This window comes from Parasteatoda tepidariorum, chromosome 6 (assembly GCF_982258835.1).
Source record: "Parasteatoda tepidariorum strain Cologne lab strain chromosome 6, Ptep-v5.0, whole genome shotgun sequence".
NCBI lineage: Eukaryota > Metazoa > Arthropoda > Arachnida > Araneae > Theridiidae > Parasteatoda > Parasteatoda tepidariorum.
Window position 1 is genome coordinate 40,165,037 of NC_141760.1, and position 20,543 is coordinate 40,185,579.

Consider the following 20,543-nt stretch of genomic DNA (forward strand, 5'->3'; position numbering starts at 1 on the left):
TTAATTGATGACTAATCAAATTTAAATTTATTTAAATATTGATAGAAGTGATGTAAATCGTTTCATTATTAACATAATATCACATATCTTTTCACTATTCTATCATCATCATATCTTCATTTTTTTTCATCTTCTTTTTAAGACCTTCATTCTTGTCATCCATCCAACCAGCATTCAAGAACCTAAGCCAAGGCTCATTTATTGGAAAAAGGTATTAAGCACGTAATCTTAATAAAATTTTCAGAAATTTTTTACAAACGTTTGATTTAGTAATAAATGTAAAATTTATAAGAAAAAGATCGGTGTGCTTGCTTTGTGAGGCTAACACTAATTATCAAACGACATTCAGTTAGCTAAAGAATTTGCTTTTTTTTCGGGGGGGGGGGTGGCGAGACAGCAAAATTTGACCTTTATATGACCTTCTGACCTATATATTATCTCGGGTGGAATCTGGCTCTAAACCATGTTATGTATCTCGAGCTTGGATGAGGTTGGATTAAAATTCAGCAAACTTTGGTCTGAACTCACCTCTACCTACCGACTGGTCCGACCAGCCTCACCCATCTCTTTTTCAGTTATTCCTGCACCGACTTAATAAGAAGCAACCTCTTCGACGTTATTCTTCTAATGCTCAAACGAAGGCAAAATTAAGAATTCAATCATTGTTTATTCTTAGCCTATGGCAAGTAAAATCATTTTTATCCCTTTGTCATTATAATTATAATTATTAGAAATGATCATGAATCTGCCTGTGTAATAAAATATCTAAAATGCAATACAAGATTTGAAAAAATATTTTGTCTAATCTTTATTCTTTTGTTGACAGATTTTATAATTATATCAATAAGAAATAGCAATAATAAATCTGCCAGTGAAGCAAAAATAGTGAAAATGCTACGTAGGATTATAAAATGTTTTGTTATCTTCTCATATTTATCATTTCATAAATAGATTTTATCATTTCTTAATAATATAATTATAATGATGAATCCGCTCTTGAAACAAAATAGTAAACATGCAACGTAAGATTACAAAATATTTTGATCATATTTACTTACTATACATACATTTCTCAGACTTATTTAGTTTTCTGGTGAAAAAATATATTTTTTTCCTTCCAGTTAAAAAATTTAAAGTTTCATATTGATATACTACTTTAGAAAATTGTTCACTACGATTAAATTTTGACTAAAAAAGATATGAGGTTTCTATGATTCAAATTATTTATTTAATAATGTCAAAATGCGAATTTAATTATTATGCACTTGTTGTATAAACGAATAGCCACAATCAATGTCATTCAATTTAAAATTATATCATTCAATAAAAAATTTGCGAATGAGTACAAAAAGCAGTAAATCTCAACAATTATTTAAATTAGAATATACATTCCATCCTTTAATAACGATTTTTAAAAACATATAAATAAATAAATAACATTTGGAAATAGCATTAACATTAAATCAATGAGCACATTTCTTAAGTTTTTGGATAGGCTTTTTTCAATAAACTTTTTTTCCAATAAATATTTGGTCCTCTATTATACACTGAATACTTATAACTCCAAGAGGTGACAGGTTTCATCCAACTCGAACCATATTCAGCTGATATTACATCTTCTGGTTCACATGGTGTGTTAACTTTTTGACCCAAAAGTTCAGCGGAACATAAACTAAAAGCTGGGTGATGATATCTGTAACCAATAATAATAAAATTACAGTTGTTTAATACGTAAAGAACAGAATCAAAGAAGATTGCCGATAGGTACCCAAATTTCTTTTTAAAAGGTACACATTACGTAAACCCTTATTTTTAGCAATCAGGCAACAACCTATATTTGATCTGGTAAAGCATATTGGTAAAGCTGTAATGTTTCGAAAAACATAAATGACAACATTACGTTCTAGCCGTCTATACTTTCGAGACAAGCTAACACCAATTATACCCATTGTTCTAAGCTGGGTGGGTTGCAAAATGTCACCATGGATATAACCTTTGACCTTCACAATGAGAGGTCAAATTTTTATTTAAAAAAGGTCGATTTCCAACCAATGTTGCCACTTTTTGATAGTTTAACTTCGATTAAAAAAATATCTTACATGCTAGATGGTTGTAAGATGTCCACAAGATAAATTAATCTCGAACTGCAAATTTTAGATTTTAAGAGGTAAGTAATCAATATAGGAAATTATACTACAATTTGCAATACAGGGTAAGTCGAAATGAATACTTTAACTATATAGGAGCACTATGCAAAAGTGCAAAAAATGCGAAATAATGCAATTAAAAGTGTATATACAGGCAGAGTAAATATAAGCAAATTTTGATAGTACTCCTCAGGAATGTTCGATTAGCACTCCTTTTAGTGCTAATCGAACATTCCTGAACATACATCAAATTTGAATGCCGATGTTAGAGACGGCAGCTGTGGAAGTCAAACACTCTGGATCTTTTAAGAAAACGCACACGAAAGAAATCACGTGGAATGCGACCTAGAGATGGCGGTGGCCAAAGCAAGAGTATTATCTTGAGTAGAAACGTGACCAATTCACCATTGTAAACATTTAGAGAGTTGTTCCTCTGCAAATTTTGTTTTCGCGGAAACACTGCAGACAATTTGACTTCCAAAGTCGCATATTAGTGAACATGCAAACGGTACTTATATCACTTCTACCTCTATGTACCTTTATAATAACTAAATTTATTACATATTGGGTATTGCAGCTATGAAATAGTGGCATTCATTTTGACTTCCGTAATATTTACTGAAATGCGATAAATAATTGTCTTCCCAGATAGTATATATTTTAATTGTTTTTTAGATAGAATAATTGTTTTTTTAGAAAAGAAGTCTCTTTTATTTAGATTATGGGATCAAATAAATTGTATAAATATTCCTAAATGGCAATTAAGTAAAATACATATTTAAATGTTGATTTAAATAACTGTATTGAACAGTTTATTTTAATAATTAAATTTTTAAATAAAATGAACTCTTATTTTTTGAAAGATAAAATTGTTGGACTGTCTTAAAGTTAATTTTAATTTTTTTTTCCTGAATTGTATACCACCGTGCATGTTCCACGTTTTAATTTTTTTTTAAATATTATTATTTTAGTAGGTTGACAAATATAGGTAGGCTATTATAGTGGGTTAAAATTGCAGTTACAAAGTACGTCAGTTGCCAAGCATTTTTCAACAGGATTTGAAAATAACTTCTGTAACTGAAATTATATTCTCCTTAGCCAAGATTAGTTATTATCTGCCTATAGCCATTAGTCTGTAAGTTGTAAGTCTATATGTTAAGTTATTCAAAAGTTATTTTGATTTCAAGCCGGAAAAAAGTTTGACAAGTTTTCCTACTTGGCTCATCAATTTTCAAATAATATACAAAACTAAAAAAAATTAAAATTAATTTTCTGCATAAGTGCTGTGAATAAGTGCAATTACTGCATAGATGCAGTCTTTTACTCCTTGTCATATGACTTAATTTTTGAAATTTTTAATCATTTATTGAATGATTATGGCGCGATTCTACCAAAAGAAGCTCTGAGGGAATAAATATTCAAAATTATAGTAAAATTAAAAATGAAAAATTTTTGAATATAGAAAATATATTCAAACTATTAAAAATTCTTTAGTTAAATTTTAACAGAAGCTGGAACACGCTGAACTTTAAACACAGGTTCTACACATTCATAAGTTATATTAGTTTTATTTCCTAAAAATTCAGAGAATATTGAAGACCAATAAAATAGTTTTTAGCATTATATTTAGCTATTTTATTCCATTATCTTTGCTTGATGTATATACACATTTAATTTGGACTTTTTTTTACTGAATAAAAATTTATTAGTCGAGATAATCTAATTTCTCAGTTACACACGTAACATAATTTTTAATTTCTTTCTTTAAACACTTCAGTAAATTTTGCAATTTTTTGTTCTATAATTCATATTTCATTTGTTTATATCATTGCAAGCAAGATATTCAACAGAAGAAATTCCAGAATTAAAGCTGTAAATAGTTATTATTTAAAATTCAAATCAAGGTGGCACACATAAAAAAAAGTTATTTGCGTTAGAATTACTTTTACATTTTATTTCGAATGTAACTTTATTTTCTACAATTTACAGTTTTTATTTTTAACAGTAAATTTTTTTTTACAATTAAATAATAAAAACTGAAGTTTTAATCGTAACTTTAACTGACATTCAAAATATTTTCCATTTAACGAAATGGTCTCACTATAACGGTTTTTTAAAGATGTTATTCCTCCGAATTTTCTCATTTTTCGGAATTTTTTAAATCTTTTCATTTCTGTCATTTTATAAAAAAAGGTTGGAATTTCTGTGCAACTAATTTCCTCGGCCACGGACTTGTTTTTGTTATTACTGGCATTTTAGTGAAATGACTCCCTCTAAACATTTTTTTATAAATAAGTAAAATCCATTTTTAATTACAAGACATGATCTTTACGAAAAATATTTTCTTAACCTGTAGTGTTGTTGGAAATCACAACAGTACATATTATTACAATAGTACGTAATTTACTTTATAAATTGTTAGCTAACAAAATATGTAGAATCTGTCTACAACGAAGATTTATTGCAGCGAATTTCTTTCCATAACGGAAATTTTAATCGAAACGTTAAACATTCAAAATATTCCCCATGTTACGAAATGGTTGTCTTCCTTTAAAGATCATTCCAAAAGATTTAACTTTCCCATTTTCGTTATTTTTGGAATTTTTTAAATATATATATTTTTAATTTCCGTCATTTTTAAAAAAAAATTAAAATAAAAAGTTGTAATTCATGTGCAACCGATTTGCTTTTCCATAGGCGTGTTTTTACAACCACTTACATTATTAATTTCAGTGTATAGTTCCATTGAAACCCTCTTTCATAATGCTTATTGCCTCATTTTCAATTGAGAGCCAAAAATATGCATTTAAGAACTTATCACATAAACCAGTTTGAGATCACAGCTGCCACTTTTTCATTAGTTTCTTATAAGCGTATGAAATAATGTCTGCGAAATAGCAATTATGACTGAGATACTTAGAACATTCACTATAGCCGAGTGAGCACGCTATCCTTAATTCATTATAACGAGGTTATATGAAAATATTTTAAACTTTCAAAGAGTGTTGTAAATTAGATCAATAATTTAATTTTTGCAATGTATTGTAAATAATTTCTAGCAAATTATACTTACTTAAAATAGTAACCATAATACGGGCTATGACCGGCATACCAAGTACCATTTTCCTGTTCATAAATAAAAAATAAATCCACAGATAATCCATGGCATCTGAATTTAAGCTCCATTGCTTCTTCAACCTGAAAAAAGAAAGATAAAATAAAATTTTAAGAAAAGTTTATAGTATTTAAACTTCTTTTTATCTTTATTATTTATCTTTTTGGTCAATTCAACACAAAAAAAGTTTTACGAATTTTAGATTAATTAATAATACATTTATTGATTAATAATATAATGATTAATAATATATTTATTAATAATATATTTATTAATTAATAATATATTTATCAATTAATAATATATTTATTAATTAATAAGATATTTATTAATTAATAAGATATTTATTAATTAATACTATGTTTCATTGTTATATTTGGCATTTATAATTTTGAGCCTATTTTGATAAAAGAAAAATACGCAGCTATGAGGGTTAGCATACTTTTCACAGAAACTATGAAAACAAGTTTATTCTACATTTCGTCATAAGAGGATAAGAAAGATATTGCTCCAAGCAACATTCTTACTAATTTCGTTAATTCCAGAATTTAAATCTGTTTGAACGAAATATATTATTGCTAAAGCTAAAGCGAGAAACTACAATTACCATTTAAGCGTATTCCATTAATTTGTTGATAACGGTATAAGGGATAAGTATATGTGTTAGAAACTCCATTTACTATTATACTGTAAATGAACTAAATCATATAACGTGAATAATTTATTTTAAGCAATTATTTAATAATTTTAAGCAAATAAGAATGTAAAAATAAACTACATCGAAATACACCTAAACTATACCCTAAAATATAAATAGGATAAAATTTGCAATCGATAAATGACAAATACATTTTCAAACAATTTCGAGTAGAACTGAAACGTTAACTTGTTTGAAATAACTGTCCTTGTAACTATTTAACTTTGATTCCTGGATCTAGGAGACATTCCATTTTCTCCCTAAACTTGTGAAATTTCAATTGTAGAGGGAATTTCTACGTCCTTGAAACTTTTAAGGCTAGCATTAAGAGAAATTGATCTGCATTTATTTTTTAGAAAGTTGTGACAAAACGTGTGAATGTACATTAGAATTACTATACAATCTACATTTTTTTTTCATGCACTCTTTTTTCCTTAAAACTTTCTAGCCTAGTAGACTATCAAAGCTGCAAAAATCAGTATCCCTAAAAGTTTGTATATATTTATAATAAGTTATTTAAATTTGATTTTAGTATGAAATCCTCTTGAAAATGAAGTAAAACAACGTGAAAATCAAATTATGTCTGATAAGAAGTTCATGTGTTCAAGCTCCTAAAGGTCAGAAAATTATAAATAATTTATAAATCCATTCAAATTTTCCTTTTAAAGGGGATCAAAAAGAAAAAAAAATCCTTAATTTTTGGTCAGAAATCAGTAGAAAAAGTGTTTATTGCCTAGAAAGATAGAAATATTTTCTGTTAATTATAAACAATCTCCGAGCAATCACAGAGCACTATTTTTTTTATTATCTGAACTTGGCTGCTTAGCAATAGAGTAAAATTATGGATTGCTCTCTTGAACTTCTCTATGGCTATTTTAATTACTCATTTGCAGCGGCGACTTTACTTGGCTGTTTTTGGGGAAATATAGCGCCAAATATAGCTTCATTGCCCCCCCCGCCCCCCAGTTTATGATCCAATCTTTCGAAATTTCCTCTCCTCTGCCCCCCAATTTTTAGGATCAGGAATCCAAATTTATAAAAAATATATTTTTATTCAGAAAAAGAAGGTTTTTTTGTCTTATTTCATAACTTAATTAATAGTTAGAACTAATTAATTAGCATATTTGAAATCACCTCCACGAACGATTAAGATTGAACGTGAAAATCCGATCATTAGAACAAAAGTTATTCACGATGATATCCTTTTTCTTTTGCGTACTGTACATACTTGATGCGATTTTTTTATAAGAAATTGAATCCCTAATTTGCTTACAGTGAATCAAATGTGATCCTTTTTAAGGAGAAAATTAGGAAATTATAAGGAACAAATAAGCATACGTAATTAATAAGAAATTATATATAATTTAAATAATCTTACCAAGCCTAATTTCTCGTTTAAATGCAAATGTTCATTTTTCTTAAAGTATTTTATTATTTCACGTGCATCTTCATCATCCATTGCCCAAGTGGCAAAATCAGCATCTGAAGTATATGGTATAACATCACACTGACGGTGCAAGCCTGTAAAATATCAAACATTCATTTGAGGCCAATATCAAATCATATCAAATTCAAATATCATATCAAATTAATTCACCTTGCATCACGATTAAAAAAATTAAATTTGTTTTATCCAAAAATCAAATCAGATCAGGATAGTTCATCTTGCATTATATTTAAATAGGAAGTTTCGAAAATTTATTCAAACCAAAATGAAAAGGAAGCCTGTGAAATATTCATTCGTTTGCAAACAATACCAAATCATATCAATCGCCAATATCGTATCATATTTATATGAATTTTTCTTCATTTATTTGCACCAAAAATATCAGATCAAAATAATTCACCATATTAAAATGGGAAACTTCAAACATGAATGAAGATAAAGCCCGTGACATATCAAGCATATATTTGAACCTAATGTTAAATCATATCCAATATCCAATAATATCATATCAAATTAATTCACTTTTCATCATATTTAAATAAAAAAATTAAGCATTTATTTGCACCAAAAATTAAATCCTATCAGATCAAATTAATCCACCTTGCACCATATTTAAATAGTAAAATTACAAACATCGCTTAGTAACAAAGATCAAATCGGATCATACATTTAAGATCAAATAAAAATGAACTTAATGATTCACATATACTTAATTATAAGAAAACTTTAAAATATTTAACAAGAAATAAGTAATGCCACACATTTTCAAAACTGATTTTTTTTCATTCATCACTGTGTTTTCTCATTTGAAAAAAAGCTAAGAAAAATTTTCAAATTTAAATGGATATCTTCTACTTGACAGTTTTCATTATTTTCTTCGAATAGGAAACTAAACTGTGTCGTATATTATTCTAGTTTGGCATAATGAGTTTCGAAAATTTTCACTGCAAGAACTTATAAAAATAGAAGCATTACATAAAGCTAAAACTACTGTTATTTTATGCATCATTCATAATATTTATTCATACAGATATTTACATTATACATGATATATAATTTTAGCAATACAAAAATTAACATATATATACTCTAGTATCAGATCTTTGGAGATGATAAATGTTAATATGCATGCCGTTGTTAACACTGTATATTTCTGCTATGAAACATAATTATTTGTTTTTCGGGGGGGGGGGAGAAGAAAGTGTTATTTATTTTATCTTTTCATAGGCTATAGAAAATGTAGAATTAATTAAATGCTATACATATGCTATACTTTTCTATTTTGTATGCTAAAAATAATTTTCAGCATACAAAATAGAAAAGTAATTGGCTGTAAAGTTTAGGTCTTTCTTTTCTGTGACCTTTCCCTTATTTTAACAAAACTTTGAGCTAAAAAAAATTCGAAGATTAATAGAGCACATGAGGAAAAGTGGTTTAATATCATACTTTCTACTCAAATGAAACTAGGGCAGGCCATAAATCAAACTTTTTTTTTCGATAATGGCCCCTTTTTTACCTTCATCACAACGTGTCACACTTAGCCATACCCCTTTTCCCCTTGTCACACTCATATCACGCTATTTTAAATATACATATATAGTTTGAGAAAAAACACAAGTTTAAGATCATATTTCAAATTTGATTTTTAAGCGTTAACTATGCATTACGACATTTATGAACATAACGATAAAGAGTGATAGATGTGTGCTTATTTTAATAGAAAAATATTTAATTTGTTGATTTTAAATGGTGGTACAATTTAGCCAAAATGTGTGTCACTTCTTACTAACTCCTCCCTTCAATTGTCACAAATTAACGTTACCCTTCCAAGCGTTAAAACAGTAATGGAAATCCCCAAATAACAAGTTGAATGTTACGTCTGTACATAACAGTTGTAGAAACTATGACCGGTGATTTCAAGTATCATTTAAATAAAACATGGTAGGAGTTTTAAAATAATTTACGTGGACAACAGATGGCATTGCTAATCGAGGAAACAAACATTATTTTAAGATAGCCATCATCTGTAGTAAGAACATACAATCTTAGTACAAAATTAGCAAACCCCCTAGCAGAGCCGTGGTAGCTTGGGGGTAGAGCATTCGCCTTCCAATATTCCGGGTTCGAATCCTAGCGATGGCTGATCAATACGAATTCCGCTCCAGGCTCGCATCGACCACAGGGCTGACGTAAAATATCCTCAGTAGTAGACGGAACATGGTTTAGATTTGCCTTGTCATCAGGATAACCGTGGGAGGCTTTCGTGGTTCTCATCTCCGTGTAACGCAAGTACTGATTAGATCCATCAAAAAGTCCTCCACGAAGTTAAATTTCAATGCTTGATCCTTTGTCTTTTGGATTGGGTTCAAAATTATAAGGATACTGTGGTGAATATTGGTAGTCGTAGACTCAAAATTGGGTCAGCTGTTGGACGACGGTTATAAAAAAATTTGAAGGTTATGAATCCAAGTCCACTGAAAAATATATATGCTTATTCAGATTAAATATGTTTTTTTTTCTTGTTTTCGTTACTTAGAATATTATCTACCCAAAGTAATTAGCATATCTAAGATTATTTCCTCAAATCATTATGATTAATTATTAGTCAATTTGCCAGTTTGTGAATCTCCAGCACTATCTTCATAAATCCAAATACCTCAACGTAGTCAGGCAGAAGATATTATTATAATAATTCACCATAATTCATACAAAAATTGAACATAAAACTATCACCATTTTTTGCAAGTATGAAATCCTAAAGAAATTATGCACAAAAACTTTGCGTTACTTAAATTCAAGTTGAATTTTATACCCAAATAAAATTGAATAAATCCCTGTAGTCAAGCAGCAGAAAAAATTTTTACTTTTGTTCCTTGCGGTGCTCTCTCAACACAGCTTCTTTTAATTTCTTTTAGAAAAAAGTTTAGAGATGTTTTAAAAGACAATTTTTACCCTTTTGTTTGATGGCTTTTTAAAAATAAAGGCTTAGATAGGAAAAAAATCTGATCTGCAGGTGCTGTAATAATCTGCAGCGCTCGCTACAGATTAGTACATTAAGCTTCTGCTACCGGATTTATTAGTACGTGATAATCCGATTACTAAATCAAAAGTTATTAAAGTGTTCCCTTTTTTATTTTGCGTACTGTACAAACAAGATAGCTAAGTTATGTTGCTTAATCCCGCAATGGCAGCTCATAAAATTTTATTTGAACAAAGTTATGATGCACTTTTTCATTCATTTAGAGATATTTTCATGTTCTTTCATAATATTGAATCATTATTGCTTTATGGATTTTAAGTGTAAGTTCGCTATATTTTTTTTAATATTTTCTCTTTTTCATGCTTTTAATTCATCATTGCTGATTTCTTTCTGTGGAAATGAAGTTTTAAATTATGTAATATCATGCATTAGAAACATTACTTAGCTATACTATTATCTTTAGTTTAGTAATTCTCCTTTATATTAAAATTATTTTACATTTGATACTTCAACAAGATGGTCTTTTTTTTTTCATTATAAAAATTATATGAATTTTTTAATTCGTTTAGATTCCTAATAGTTAATACTAAATGTATTGAATATTTGAGTAAAATACTTAAATAAAAGGAGTCGTGGTGGCTCAGTGGATAAGGCACTGAACTGTCATTGTGAAGAACTAGAGGACGTCATGCCTCGGCAGAAAATTTTCGTCGCAAATTCTCTTTTTCCTTCAATACAAATTTAAATTTTATTATTTCCTATGAGCTGCACAATCAGTCTTCCCGATGAGCAGACCTAGTTCGTTCTCCAGAAGTGGTATCCACTCTTTCAGGACCACCACAATGGGTGAGGTACCGTTGGGCATGTTAATTTGGACGTCTAGTTTCTGCCACACTAGATGGCAGCACCGAGACAATGAAATCAATTAAAAATTTGAAAGAAGGAAAAAGTCAGTTCAGGCAAAACCTAGAGTTTGTCATTAAGTTTCAATTGTTGAAAAAAAATACTTCAAAATGTTAAAATGCAAACAAATTTTTAGATAAGAACTTCCCCGTTGCATGATCCTAAGTTATCATCTCATAATTTATTTTCATTTGTATATTTTAAAATTTTCTTTTCAGGATTTGACACTTTCATGGCTTACTCTAGGTTTGTCTGAACTCACTTTTTTTACACTTTATTTTATTTTATAACCGTCGTTGAACAGCCGACCCAATTTCATGGGTTTACGACTACTTACGTTCAACTCCGTAGCCTTGTAATTTTGAACCAATCCAGAAAACAAGGAAACTCCTGGATCAGTACCCCCAGAGGTATTGATTTGTTGTGGGAACATGGAGGACTTTGAGACTCGACAGATTTAACGTGCATCAGTCACCATTTACTACACGGGGAGTCTTCGGCCGGCGAGTATCGAACCCACGACCTCTTGGATATGGGCCCAGCGCCCTACCGACCTGGCTATCCCGGCCCTTTACACTTTATTGTCGTTTATTTACGTCGCACTAGAGCTGCACAAAGGGCTATTAACGGCGGTCTGGGAAACATCCCTGAGGATGATCCGAAGACACGCCATCATAATTTTGATTCTCTGCAGAGGGGATGGCACCCCAGCTTCGGTAGCTGGACAACCTGCACGCAAAATCGAGCACTTTACGGTAGAACAGATTAACGAGGACCAATACTGCACACCCTCGGTCCCTACGTAGACTAATCCAAGTGATCACCCACCCGCACACTGACCGCAGTCAGTGATGCTTGACTTCGGTGATCTCTGCTGGGAATCGCGCCTTAAAGATCAGTCCACTGCGGGACAAGTTATGAGTTAGAGATACTCCTTTTAAAAGTCGTGTGAATAAAAAGAGTAGCTTTGCTGCTTGTCATATAGTTACTAACGCGAATAAGCAGAGAATGTGACGCCATTTTTTATTACTAGGAGTATAGTGATAATTTTTTTGAAATAAATTTTCTGTAAGTGCATATACGTTGTAAGTTTACTTGCACATGCTAAATTCATTTTTAACATTCTTAGAACTAAAATCAGAGCAAATCATCATTATACGCTTTGAAAATGACTGAGTAACTACCAATTTATATATATTCTACCCGCTGGACATTTATCCAACCCACATCATGGTTGTGATTCTGAGAAACAGATCTGCTGGGAACCGTGTCTTAACGATCAGCCCACTGCGGGACTTTTTACACTTTGAATTTTTAAATTCATAGTAAAGGAAAACTAGAATTTTGCAACAAACATTTTCTTCCGTAGTATGGCGTCCTCTTAAAGCCCACCCAGCCTCAGATCGATGAGTACCAGTTTGTATGAGAATCGTGCCATTGGTCACGAAATTGTGGTGCCTTAACCTCTATGACCCCCTGACTCACAACAGGCTGTTGTGGAAATGCTTTATTTTATTTTTTCCTTAAATTAAAGAGTAATTTATTGTAAAAAAAAACAGTGAATCTTACCTAATAGAGTTCCGGACCACACCCAAAACCGTATGAGCATTGGATCAAGTTTTTGTTTCATCTCTTCTATTGTAATTAAAAGGCGCTGATTAAACTCCTGTTGAGATAAACTGGAATAATCGTGAACGGTTGAAAGATTAGAAGCATGGTGATTCTTGAATGAATTGACGATAGTTTCATTGCATTCCAGAAATTTCGATGTTTCTATCTGGTATAGGAAGCTAGCTGGATTTGTTGGAATGCTTAGACTCTTCAAACTTTGAGCTTTAATACCAAGCGACACGGCAGTGAAACTAAAATCAAAAGGTTCCAACTAATTCCGAATTATAACTTTACATCATAAGAGTAAAAAATTATTGAAATAAGTCATACACATTTAGTTCTGAATATAAAAGACATTACGCAATCAGTGTAATGAATAAATATCAGACCATTGAGGGTCGTAGTCGAAGAAAATTTTGCGGGAGTTGGAAAAACTTAACTCTACTCCATCTCCCAATTGGTTAAATTTTATTCTTTGTGAGTTAAAAGATAAGTTTTTTATTCTACGTATACAAATGTATGACAAATTGTGTATGACAAATATTTATAATTTTGTTAGTAAACTTTTTACGCAAATAAACATTTTCATAGTTATTTAAATTATAACTTATAACAAATTTTATCAATTACATTTTTAAACCTATTTTTAACCCATGTGTAACCGAAATATTGAGGGGAAATAAAGAAAATGATTGAAACTATTGTAAAATTGATATCAATAAATGAAATTTTATTAATTATCTTTTAATTTAGAAATTCTAAATAGAAATTTATTTAGCTAAATCGCTAACACTGCTAAAAGGAATTTAATGAATTTAATGCATCATTTGAGTTTTTATGAATATTCACTATACAATTTCTTTATCTTTAGAACTTAATGTATATGAGAGTGTGTGTTTGAGACTTTGTTATCTAGATTTTTCTGATGATGGTTTTTAACAATTACAATATTTTGCACGAATACATTTTTTGAAATTTATTTCTTCAGTTATTGTACTATAGTACATAATATATTAAAATGTTCTTTATAAGGATATTTTAATGAATTTATATTCACAACCAAGCTAAATATTTCTAAATGAAAGCTAGTTGCAAATCAATAGCTTCCTACCTTTAATTTTCAAGTGAAAGCTTATAGAAAGAAATTTATACAGTTTAAATTACAATATTTCAGCAACTTTTTCACATTTTCAAAGACCGTGCGCGAGCAATGTTATTAGAGGTAGCAGTCATACGAAATTTTAAAGAGTAAAAAGGGTATTAAAATAGTCAAAACTCAGTTTATTTGAATAGAGCTGAAAGATATTTACCGTCGGTTAGGAAGTGTTTTTAAACTTCCTCCACCAGCTGTTTTTGACTATTTAAATCCCTTGGAGGAAATAGACCATTGATAAAATAAACCGTAATAACCCGATAGCAGAAATCCTCCAGCAATTAAGCAGACGCTGCGGAATTTCAGAGCATCTCTGCAGACTATTTTTCATCTCAGGTTCAGAAAAAAAAAGTCTGTAAATTATTGCAAGGAGTAACCAAAAAATCGGCTTTAATTCCTAATCCTAACTCAATTACTAATCATTTCAGGACCCTAACAAAATTTGTTTCGCCAATCTACAAATGCATTAGAAAATGATAACTTTCAAAATTTTGAAATAATTTGTTTTCATTTACTGGAATTTTGAAGGAAAAAAAATTAAATGACAATAAATAAATTCATAATTTCTGAAAACTATAGTTGTTAGTTTTTAGACTGTATGGGGAGACTTATAGAATAATTTTAACCGATTCCATTTAAAAGTGATAAAAAATTTCCTTTATTATATACATATATAATTATTTATTCTTTTAAAAGTGATAAAAAATTTCAGTATAAATGACAAATTTTTAAAAACATCTTTTGTGTACAGTTCTTTCTTACCTAATATGTGCTAATTATGCAGTACACATGCTTTAAACCTAATTTTAACTATAATAGTCCCTGTTTAAATGCGGAAAGACAAATTTGAATTTATGAAAATTGTGCTGCATATTGAATAAGTGAATTTTGAAACCGGGCATACTAAGAGCGATGATTACACAAAACCTTGTTTAATTACTTTTCAAAAGCAGCATCAGCGTCCACAAATAAAAGAGATTCTATTGTTGGCGTTCTGGAATCTGCTTTAGAGAGCAAAGCAGCATGCCACATGAAATTCTCTCTTTGATGAAACACGACCAAATGTAAAATCCATTTATCTTTCTGTAAGAAGACGTGGCCGGTGAACATACTGCTGTTTAGAAATTTCTCGGGTTTCATCCAGCTTAAAATTGGAGATTCAACAATTTCTATTTGAAAACCAATTTTCTCCAATCTACTTTGCACATCTTCCTAAAAACGAAATTGATAGTTATTTTGAGTACAATTTGTAAATTTTGCACTGAAAATTTCAAATAAATTGAGTTATTCATTATTTTTAAAAAAAACTATCATTTTATCTTGCATCTCTTTTGAAGTCTTATCTTACTAACTTTTTATTTTTATAAAAATTTTTAAAATATTTTCTTATAAGCAGTGCTTCGGAGAAAAAATTTATATTTAAAAAGAGAGACAAAAACATTCTTTCATCTTCACTCATTTTCCTAAAATTATTTCCAAAACCTTAATTGAAATATTTTGAAATGCGGTGATGGATCGATGAAACTGTTTACTTTTTTCAAATCTATTTCTTTAATATATTTAATAGTTTCTTTTTCGTACAATTAGCTTTAAAAAATTCGCAACAAGAAAAATAACGTGACTTGGTAGAGTGTTATAATTACCTTTATGTTTTTTTAAAATTGTGGATTAAAGAACAAGTTCTTATTCTGTTAGTTTGAAAAGTTCTCTATATATTTTTTCAGAATTCTGCTAACTGAAAATGAGAAGAGGCTGACTTGTTATTATCTTGCTTTAAAATTTAATTTCAAAATCCCATTGAATAAAACTTGAATAATATATTTATTCCGGGAAATCCTCAAAAATCTCACTTCAACAATAAATCACCTAACGTGTCTCTAGGTAGGAACTGTGATGAAATGGATTATAACCTTTGAGTAAATTTCAACTGATGTTGTTCAAAGAAGTAATAAACTTAGTGTTTTTGAAACTTTTTCTCTATTAAAATAAAAAAAAATAGTTAGGAGCCTCAAACTTGATTGAAAACTTTAATTTCAAACTGTGTATAAGAGAGAGGGTTTAAACTTAGACCTAGAGGGTTGCAACTTATGCAAAATGGAATTTTTATTTTGCCAAAAAATACTGTGGCACGCTTAGGTAAAAAAAATTCAAAGTGAAGAAAATCGATCCGAGGTACAACATGATGTTATAATTTCGATCATTAGATATTACCCCTTGGACAATTCGCTATAGCAACACTTGAGTACGCACTCTAACGGGAGCCCGAAAACATCAGGCATTTATTTATTAAGTTTTCATTTAGTTCCATCAGAATCATTGGCAGAGGCAGACGCCATTTTCTAAGCAGCAAATAAGAAGCAAAATTTCCCTAAGGAAAAGGCCGAAGAACTTGAAAAAACTCTTCAGAACATTGGTAAATCTTTCAGAAACGGAACAAACCAAACATTTGAAAAAAAATTCCTCAATAATTTTTAACTTCTATTATCAACAAACTTACAACTGATAACTTCCGATTTCGGGATCGCATACTGCGGTAAAATACGCTGCGGGTTGGCGAGCGCCAGCGAGCAGGGGACGAAGCCTCCTAGTGTTATCTAAAAGTAATGAAGGGATAATCTATGTATATATTATTTGAAAATAAAATTTTCAGACGAAGAACATTTCATTTGGAATTCTCCGGATTTATTAAGCAGGTGAGTGATATGATTTTTATTATAAAAAATTTGCTTGCAAATAATTTTTTTCTTATTTGATGATAGTTCTCTACAAAATGGTTATTTGCGTCTGATTAAGAACTATAAGAATAAAGAAAAGAAACTATATGAAAGTTTTTTATTTCAATATTAAGAATTTTCAAAATCGTTTTTTATCCTAAGAATTCTTTACTTTACGTTTCTTAGTTTATAATTTTTGATAAAAAATTTTGTCTAAATACTTTTTTTGAAAAATTAAATGGTATAACATTATGTGCTTATGTAAACTTCTTGCACATTCTATTGAAGTAATATGATTCAGAAAAGTATGGAATAAAAACTCGGCACTTACGTATTAATGATACCGCAGCTACAGATTTGGCGGTTTTTAAGTGCCGCCAATCTACACCTAAAAGTTTTGCGACAAATCGTAAAATAAAACACTTTATTTAAAATCGAAACACTTTCAAAATTCAAAACACTTTATTTAAAATCAAAGTAATCGATCGGATTTCGGTGGAGAATGGGCTGATATAGAGTTTAACAGATTCAAAACTCTATTTTCTTTCGCCTGACGCTGTCGCCATATGAACTCTAATAAATAAGATTCCAAATGAAATAACATTTCAAAAACGTACGTTTACCAAGATAAAGTTTCATGTTATGGGAATTGGTACATTTTCGTTTTCTTGGTAAAATATTTTGCTCCTGAAAAAATAAAATTGCATCTTGTTCTGTTTTTGTCAAATCCCAAAGAAGCATTTTCGCAGCACTAAAAAATGGCGTGAAAAATCATCAAACAAGACAGCAAGGAATCCAAAAGATAAGTTACATATTGATTTACATATTGAGTTACATTTTGTTTTAAGTTAAATATTGAAATTCATATCGAGATCTTGCAATTATAAAATTTTATTGTGTGGTATGTCATTTTGAAGTAATGAAGGGATAATCAGTGTATATATTGTTTGAGAATAAAGTTTTCAAATGAAGAACATATCATTTTGGAATTCTCCGGATTTATAAAGCAGGTAAGTGTTGTAATTTATAAAATAAAAAATTTTACTTGTAAATAATTTTTTTTTCTTATTTGATGATAATTTTCTATAGAATGGTTTTCTACGTTCGATTATGAATAAAAAAAACAAAAACAAGAAACATGAAAGTTAGTTTAAAACATAATAAGTTCTTAAATAAGTTTAAAACAGGCTCTTTCTAAGGCTAAAATAAGCTCCATTTTAAACTTATGTTTCAAAAAATATATCGTAATTAACTTTTAACTTTATATTAAACGACACCCTGGTTGCCATTAATATGTTGTATAATTTTTTTTCCATTTTTGTATATTCAGTTTTATCTGTTTTTCTTAATTTCTTGGTCTAAATTTATTATTATTAAAAGTCTTATGACTACCATTATAGACACAACACAAAACCAGCTTTTTACTGAAATTGCATTAAAAAATAAAAACTTGAAGTTTAAAGTAAATGCTTTGAGATAACAATGTATCTTGGCTTCACAAATTTCATCGGAAACTAATCTAGATATGATTTCTTCATAGATTAATCTTTTAATTAAATGTAATAATTTTTGGTTTTATTTTTTAAAAAACTATATGAACACGATATGAAAAGGAAATATTTTCACAAAAAATATTTATGAAATATTAATGTAGACAATAATATGTTGTCGTACCTGACCTTTTCTAGAATAGCAACATCTTTTTGCAAAATTCCTAAGGTCAACAGATGATCTGATGACCTATTTGCTATCGTGAACTTTCTCTTCAAAAGCAGGCTTTTTAATGAGGGTGATAAAACACAAAACAACAATGAAGGTTCTATTATGATAGGTTCTATATCTAACTCATAAGAAAACTCAGCGAACTGCAGAAGTATATTTATCACAGGAGACTTTGAAATCTGAAAATAATAAATTTTTAGTGCTTTATCATAAGCTAGAATTATGTAATAACAAACATAACATTAAAGTACAATGCAGTCCCTGTATAAATAAATATACAAATTAAAATACACATTCTTATTGTATAATTAGAGAAACAAATGGGGCCGGGATAGTTTGGTTGAAAGGACGTTGGGCCCATGTCCAAGTGGACGTGAGTTTGATCCCCACTGGCAGAAGACAGTGTTCTAATGGACCCACCGGCCGTGTTGTAAATGGAGACTGGAGCACATTATATCTATATAGTCACAAAGTCCTCCACGTTCTCATAGCAAATCATACCGCAGAGGGTAGTGAATTTACTGAATTAGGGCTTAATCGCTCTCTAGTTCAGGTTAAAATCACGATCTGAGGATGCATGACTGGGCTCGCCCTATAAACGGGCTGTGACGTATATGTGTGGCATAAGTCAAATTCTCAGCCATGTATGACGACAGTATTAAACATGAAAAAGCGCACCACCTTTGCCTTAATAGCATATGGCAACAGCAACAGAGAAACTAATTTCAGTAATCTATATACAGTAAAAATTTATTAGCATTGTAGAATATCAAAAAAATTTTAAAAATATTTTCGTTACATTCGATGAAAATATTCAGTTTTCGTTGCGTTTTTTTTATTCCATGTCGTTACGTAGAAGGTGTTCCATATTAACCACCCTTAAAATATTTTGTTTTTAAATTACTTCTTCGAAAAGTTTCAATTTGACTGGTTAAATTTATATTTATCGAGGAACAGTAAAAATTTATCAGCATCTTAGAACGTCAAAATGTTTACAAATATTTCCGTTAATTCAGTTGAAAATATTCAATTTTTGATACGTTTTCATTAATTACATACAAGGTGTTCCGTAATAAGAACCATTTAATTTTTTTTAATTGCTTACCAAAAACTGAAGTAAAAAAATTCTCTTATTAAGAATATGTTACTCGATAAATATATTATCATAATATTTATCGAGAAGAAAGCAAAAGTACTATCAAAATCTAACGAATCATTATTGAAGACGGTAGAACTTAGCTCAACGTTTGTATGATTTCCAAAAAAAGAGACTGCAGTGAAAAGTATTTTTTTAGAAATATCTTCAAGTTGACAACTGCTCCAGCAGATAATTCAACTGGTTATTAGGTTTATAATTCGTCTGCATCGGGGATGGGGGGGGCAATGATTCGTTTAATGGCGATATCGTTTTTACTTTTTAATTATTTAAATAATAGTATATGACTCCGATTTTAAATATATTGATTTCCCTTCTAACAAAGATACTCAAAACATATTTTTAAAGAAAAGGATCATTACAAGACATCCTGCATTTTATACCAATTTAATGACCTACTCATAATACCGCTATAAGAAAAATAAATTTTTGAAACTATAAAACAGGATTCTAATCTAGAAAAAAGTGTCGTTTTTATGTGTGAATCGAGTTTTAATTGTAATCCAAAACGTTAGCAGAAAAATAATTACTTTTTTCTTTTGAGAAAATTCTTAGAAAAACACATCATCTCCTGCTGTAGAACACATTTAGTTATCATAGTAACTTTTATAACAATAAATTCCATGTTGGACACACCTATCATTAAAGCTGCGCTAAAAATAAATTTTTGGGTGGAGCTAGATTCTTAATTATCATCAAACTCTTAAATACAAAAAGAGAATACAAATAAGAAATTTCTTATGTCAAGAGACGGAATATTATTTTTTGGGATAGTCGGCGATTTCTTTAACAGTTTTCGCAAATTTTTAATAAATCTTCAAAAAAATAAAGAATTGAATTTTTAATAAATCTTGTTTTTGAATAAAAATAGGTATGTTTAAAGCAACTACTGAGAATC

The 20,543-nt window shown here is 29.5% G+C and overlaps 1 protein-coding gene across 4 annotated transcripts in view; it reads right to left on the reverse strand.

The window, feature by feature from the left end:
- Positions 1 to 1,371: 1,371 nt before the first annotated feature.
- The window catches only part of LOC107436203 (ribitol-5-phosphate transferase FKTN), a 31,698-nt gene continuing 12,526 nt past the window's right edge, over positions 1,372 to 20,543 (reverse strand). For all 4 annotated transcript variants that reach the window (XM_043045360.3, XM_043045362.3, XM_043045361.3 and 1 more), the window contains 6 exons: positions 18,447 to 18,668; positions 14,994 to 15,265; positions 12,859 to 13,151; positions 7,338 to 7,480; positions 5,221 to 5,345; positions 1,372 to 1,693 (listed from right to left, as the gene is read on the reverse strand). In XM_043045360.3, coding sequence (XP_042901294.2) covers positions 1,480 to 1,693; positions 5,221 to 5,345; positions 7,338 to 7,480; positions 12,859 to 13,151; positions 14,994 to 15,265; positions 18,447 to 18,668 — 1,269 coding nt within the window. In that variant the 3' untranslated portion in view covers positions 1,372 to 1,479. The remainder of the gene's footprint in view (positions 1,694 to 5,220; positions 5,346 to 7,337; positions 7,481 to 12,858; positions 13,152 to 14,993; positions 15,266 to 18,446; positions 18,669 to 20,543) is intronic.